Below are 6,192 nucleotides of genomic sequence, written 5' to 3'. Positions count from 1 at the left end.
GGAAAGATAAAGCTAAAGCTTTTTCTGTGGTGATGGAGTTTCTGCAGAAGCTTGGACAATGAGGATGATAGATGGGGGGACCCCTTTGGGTTTGTGAATTACGGAATAGACTGACTATTTGATGAAATACCATTAATTGATGGGTACTTGTTTAGCTGACTTTTCTTGGGCAATTGCAAAACGAATTGTGAAATTCTGTGGGAAAAAGAGGAGAAGAAAAAAGAAAGAAAAAGAACGAGATAGAAGATCAAAGAATGATTAGATTCTCAAATACATGGAAGGAAACAGCTCTTCTTGTTTGGTATCACCTTCGTAAATTTTTTCTGTTTCCCCTCCAGCTATCCGTTAGTGTTAGAAGCTCAAGGATTGAGAACTTTGCAAATGGAATTGTTAAAGGTACTCGATATCAAATGTCTCTCCTCTTTAACAGCTTAAACTTTTCAATGAGGTGGTCATTCAATAGGAATAATATCTGCTAGGCCGTCTCGTTGAATTTTGGGGGTCATATTGGACAATACATGAGGTTACTAATGGTGGCTAGATGTAATTTTAAGGTTAACTTAAGGTTTGAAGTTCTTAATTGAACTTCGATAATGTGGCATGGTTTTCAAAAACTTTATTCCACCTGTTACAATGTGGAATAGCGAAACTGCTTGGAAAATATGTTGATGTGATTAAACACGACATCCACGGCTAATGCTAATAAATATAGCTGTTTTCTTGAGTTGCATTGTCTTAATTGAACTTAGTTTTAGTTCATTGTGACCCTATCTTCACAACAAAATCTCAGGTACTTTGTTCTGAATGTTGAAAATCCTATACCCGCGATTTTATCAGTTCGCATGACATATTCTATCTGGTTTGTCTAGTTTCAGCAATATTTTGAAACCCATTTTCACATAAACCAGGCATATTTTGCTGTGTGAAAATAGGATATTTTAAAATCTATACTCTGTTCAAATTCTATTTACATTTACTTGATATTTTCTTTTCCAGATCTAAAAGTGATAACCTTAAACTGCTGTAGTGCTTAAGAGGTAGCAATCATGGGATTCTGGGAACAATCGTTGTTACTCCAATGAGCTCGGAACTGTTTCTCCGCTGATCTTTTATAGTTTCTCATCTGTTTATAAACAATTGAACATGGCCCCTGCATTATTTAAGAAAAAATCTAGTGAAGCACGTCCCAATGACATGGAAACCTCTGGAGCTTTGCCTAGATCGTTGCGTACCTTGCCCTCTCCTTCAGAAGAAAAGTTCCCAAAGCTGCCCGATTCACCTCAGGTTACTTTAGCTCAGGAACTGACTACTAATGTAATTTCCTCTTGTCCTAGTACACTATCATCTAACAACAAAACCATTGGGCATTTGTTCTCTTCTGCTTCTGATCACCCTGGAAATCTTCGTGGTTCTTTGATGTCGCCTGATATAAATCGACCAAGAAAATTGCCTTTCATTCCTAAGCCACTCAATGATGGAGTTTCTTTCTCATCAAGCCAGCTATCTCCTTCAGTTACTCCAGCTAGAAAATTGGATGGCTATGCTGCAGAGGATAACGATGTCTCCTGGAATACAGATGGAACTGAGAATTTTCCTGATATTCCCTTGAATATCCATTCCCAGAATAGTGAAGATACCTGTACAGGTCTGACGGCATCAGAAGATCATTTTAAGAGAACTGATTGGCAGGACTGGGCAGATCAGTTAATCACAGTTGATGATGCTCTTGATTCAAATTTGAGTGATCTCCTTGTCGATGTCAATGTTCCGGAGCTGGATGCCAAGGTTTGATTCTGAATCGTGTCAGCTGTGTTATTTTTTGTACCTCTTATTTGATTTTCACAGAAATTGTAGTCGTGCAGATAGTTGAATTGTTTGTATAATGTTTCTGACATTATTTCCTAAATTAACTTCATTGAGACAATCAGACTGCTTCAGGGCTTGCACAACTTTCTCGAGCAAGCTAAAAATTTGATGGGTCTCTATTCTTTAGTTTCTCATAATCCATTCTTCTTGTTAGTCTTTTAACTTTTCAAACTGTTAATGGTTTACAGCTGCTGGAGTTGCCACCTGAAGTCTCATCGTCCCAGCCACAAATTCATCAGCATCAGCATACTCCTGTGTCAAGTGCACAAAGCTGTCCTCTAGTTAGCTCTCCCTGTGCTTCACCCACAATCAAAACACGTATGCGTTGGACACCAGAACTTCATGAAGCTTTTGTGGATGCTGTGAATAAGCTTGGTGGTAGTGAGCGTAAGTGTCTCGGTCCGTCAATACTTAGTTTCATAATTTCAAGAGAAACTGAAGACTTGATTTTTCTGTACTACCGACTTCAATATATTAACTGTGCAGGTGCTACACCAAAAGGTGTCTTGAAGCTCATGAATGTTGAAGGCTTGACTATCTATCATGTAAAGAGCCATTTGCAGGTATGAACGCACGTTTTTCTCGAGAATTCGGTTTTCCTCCTGTGAAAATGTGAAGATTTCTAATCACTATGTTCTAAAATTTCAGAAATATAGAACTGCGAGGTACAAGCCGGAGTCGTCAGAAGGTAGAGATTGCTTCCCAAGTTGTCTTTTGCATTTGAAGTATTGGATAGTGTGTAGAATTTTTAATTGTTCCATTCTGACTTTAGGAACCTCAGAGAAGAAGTCTAAAACTGTGTCTGAGATTACATCCCTGGACTTGAAGACGTAAGTCTATCTCTATCTTTTGCCAACATGTTCACAGCATCATATTCACCTTCTCTCCTGCGTTTCATGTCCTAGATTTCGTCTTTGAAAGTCTCAATTTTCTGCGTCATTGAAATCTGAACATCTCAATTTAGACTTTTTGACGACAGGAAGATGGATATAACCGAAGCACTCAGATTGCAGATGGAAGTCCAAAAGCAGCTCCATGAACAACTTGAGGTATGTAAATGGTGCTTGATGTCCTGTAAAGCAGTTAGAGTGTATTACAGGAGTTTTGTTGATAACATTCATACTCGCCTGGAGTTTGATTCTGTTTATATAAACGAATTTTAGTCTGTGCAATTTCTATGTGGCCTGTTCATATATACTTTGTTCTTTTTCCGTTAACATAGGTTGACATCACTAGAATAAATGACTTTTGTCATGATTAATTATTACGATCAAAAGTAAAATTCGTGGTAGGGATTAATCAGCCAAGACTGCACAATGACTACTGGTTGTTATTCTTGTAGGCGATGCCAAAACATTAGCCGTAGCTAAAAATTATGGCAAATATTTCGGTCATAACTAAAACCATAGCAAAATGTTGATTACCTGTGATCAAAACTTACATTTTTGTATTGGTTTTGTTTGAACATGATAGATATCCGGGTTTCTAAGTCGTAGTCATTTATAATTTTTGTGACTGTTTCATTTCCTTTGTAGTGCTTGTGCATCGAGAACTATGTTCTTGGTTTAAACTTATTATGGAAAGCTTGTTCCTTCAGATTCAAAGAAACCTGCAGTTGCGGATCGAAGAACAAGGGAAGCACCTCCAGATAATGTTTGAGCAGCAGAGGAAGATGGAGGAAGAAAAGCTAAAAGCCTCATCGGCCAACGTAGACGAGCCTTCTCAACCGCCAACCATCGAAAAGCAGCCTTCTGTCAGTAACGTTAAAGCAGAGTCGTCAGAGCATGATCACGCCAGCACTCACGAAATTCCAAACAAGGAAGAAATGTCGTGTGAAACGACAGCCCTTGAGGAGCATGAGTTGGACGATAGTGAATCCAGTCCACCGTCCAAACGAGCCAGGGCCGACGAAACAGGGAGCTCTTCGACAACTCTTGTAACATGACATTTTCAGATATTGTGATGGACGGAATATTTTCTTGTCTAGAAGCGGAATCTATTGCCATTTGTATATGTAAAATATCGAACCCTTCTCTGTTTTTCGTTGTATTCGCACTCTCCGGTTGATGTTTGAACGATCGTTCATTCAGAAATTGGCTATTGAAAAGGATTCCCGGACAGAATGTCAAATGTATGTGGGGATAGTAGTTCAGGAAAACCTTTTGTACGAGGTTGTAAGCTTTTTAAAACATTTATGATTTTTCAGAGTTCATAAGATATTGCAACCTGTTTGGTAAATTTTTTAGGAAAAGAATTTATAAGATTGAAAAATAAAACGTAAGGAACTTACAGCTCATTTAGAAAAAAAAAATGATAAATTTTATTGACATTCTTGAGGTTGAGTTTAAATACCCAAATATTCCGTATCTTTTGAAAATATATAAATATGCCCCTAAAGGAGCGTTAGCATAACTGTAATGTATCTTAGGGGACGTTTGTGTAAATGTTTGCTATTAAATAAGGGACGTACTTATAATTACAATTAAAACCTCTAGAGCGTACTTGTAATGTTGCATAAGGACGGGGGATATTTATGCATTTGTACCGTACCTTACAATTGTCAATGTATTACAATTAGTAATATATTATAAAATTCATAATACTATTTTATTCAAACACTTAAAATGACTTTTTTTTTTTTAAAGTAAGATCCGATATTTATAAATTAAAAAGAACATCTTACAAAAATATACCAACTTATAAAATCTTAGAAATAAATTCAGGCAAACACCCTTCGAGTGAAACAAAGAGAATCATAAGATTATTTATATTTATTTCAACAACTACTTGTTGTTTTTAATTATTATTATTTTCCCTTTGTTCTAAGCATGAACATATATAGGTAGTGGTCACCAAGTAAAATGTGAAGAGGTTGCACCCCATTAAATGGTATTTAATACTTGGGAATGGTCCAAGTCCTCTCTCCAACTCATAAACTGACCAAAATGACCATTCTACCCTTTTGGACATGAAAGTGACACAAACTCAAACCCATGATTCCATATCCAAATTTTCCCATTTCCTAAGCAGTGTACCTTAATTAATACATCCTTAGTTTGTTGTTTGGATCAAGGAAAAAAGATGGGTAGTTAGCCTACACATAATTGAAGAAGAATATTATTCCAAATTTACTTTTAAGGCGTTGGATTTTATTTTAAAAATAAATTTTTTAAAAAGTTTAAACACAGTAAAATATTAAGGTATTTAGCGTAATAAGCTCCTTTTATCAATTAGGTGACCAAAAATGATATGTTACCATTAAAATTAAGTTGACAAATTTTGTATTTAATCTTATTAGATGTTTTGAGAAGTTTATAAACTTAGCCAATTGCCCTCTTAATAGAGATTGAACTTAATTCCCACTATGTTTGTAGGGTTGCGGCAATCAAATTCAATAATATATATATATGAACGAGCTCTCGTCAAAATACAAAAAAAAAAGAAAAAAAAGAAACACTGGGGCAACTAAATTTCCTTGGTTGCAACACTTATTTTAAACTAATCTTAATCTTTTTATAATTAAAAAAATAGTCAAAGAAATAAAGATTGAATTAACAGAGATTAGGTGAAAAAGTTGGTAATAAGTAGTAATTAATATTGGTTAATTATAGGAAAGGACAAAGCTGTGATGAAAAGAGAAAAGGACAAAGGTGTTAACATCCAACATGTGAAGAAATTAATATTGCCACCCAAACATGCCGCTGCCTTACATCCCTCCTGCTGCTTTCATTGTCACAAAAGCCACATATTATTATTGCAAATGCAAATAAATATGTCAACTGTAAATTCAATCTGCCTTACCCATATTAAATTCTACTCATATGATATTTTTTTTAGATTATTTATTATGGTATTACATTTTATTTAAATATTTTATCCTATATTTTAGGACTTTTTATAGAAATATTCTCAGATTTCTCGAAATAATCATTGTTTTTTGTGTCATATCTTAAATGTTAGACGGGAAAAATTGGCTGGTTGGAGAGATTTTGGAGGAAAAAGCATCACGTGAAATGTAGGTACTCTTATGAGTTTCAAGAAAATAAAAGAGGGTCTATGGTCTATTCATAAAAACTACCCATGACTTTGAAAAATTATACGTATATTTACCAGAAATGTTAACATCATTTTGGCAAACCAACCATACTTTTTAAAAAAATTTACATATATCCCCCAAAACATCGACATTATTACATAAATTATCCCTATTTATTGATTATTAGATATAGTTTCTATATTTACGTAAATAATATAGATTTATGTAAATAATTTATAAAACAAAGGGCGTAAATGTAACTATCTAACTAAAAAAAATAAGAAAGGTAA

The 6,192-nt window shown here is 34.8% G+C and overlaps 1 protein-coding gene across 3 annotated transcripts in view; it reads left to right on the top strand.

The window, feature by feature from the left end:
* The window catches only part of LOC105180218 (protein PHOSPHATE STARVATION RESPONSE 1), a 4,807-nt gene extending 724 nt beyond the window's left edge, over positions 1–4,083 (top strand). The window contains exons 2-8 of one of the 3 annotated variants that reach the window (XM_011103883.2): positions 1,028–1,785; positions 2,055–2,253; positions 2,353–2,429; positions 2,515–2,554; positions 2,639–2,696; positions 2,831–2,915; positions 3,464–4,083. In XM_011103883.2, the coding sequence (XP_011102185.1) occupies positions 1,144–1,785; positions 2,055–2,253; positions 2,353–2,429; positions 2,515–2,554; positions 2,639–2,696; positions 2,831–2,915; positions 3,464–3,811 (1,449 nt within the window). In that variant the 5' untranslated portion in view covers positions 1,028–1,143 and the 3' untranslated portion in view covers positions 3,812–4,083. Of the gene's footprint in view, positions 1–996; positions 1,786–2,054; positions 2,254–2,352; positions 2,430–2,514; positions 2,555–2,638; positions 2,697–2,830; positions 2,916–3,463 lie in introns of all 3 variants that reach the window. The other 2 variants (XM_011103881.2, XM_011103884.2) reach the window with 2 other exon arrangements.
* Positions 4,084–6,192: the final 2,109 nt, after the last annotated feature.

The sequence above is a fragment of the Sesamum indicum genome, unplaced genomic scaffold, assembly GCF_000512975.1.
Source record: "Sesamum indicum cultivar Zhongzhi No. 13 unplaced genomic scaffold, S_indicum_v1.0 scaffold00419, whole genome shotgun sequence".
NCBI lineage: Eukaryota > Viridiplantae > Streptophyta > Magnoliopsida > Lamiales > Pedaliaceae > Sesamum > Sesamum indicum.
This window is presented reverse-complemented; position numbering and strand designations above follow the sequence as displayed.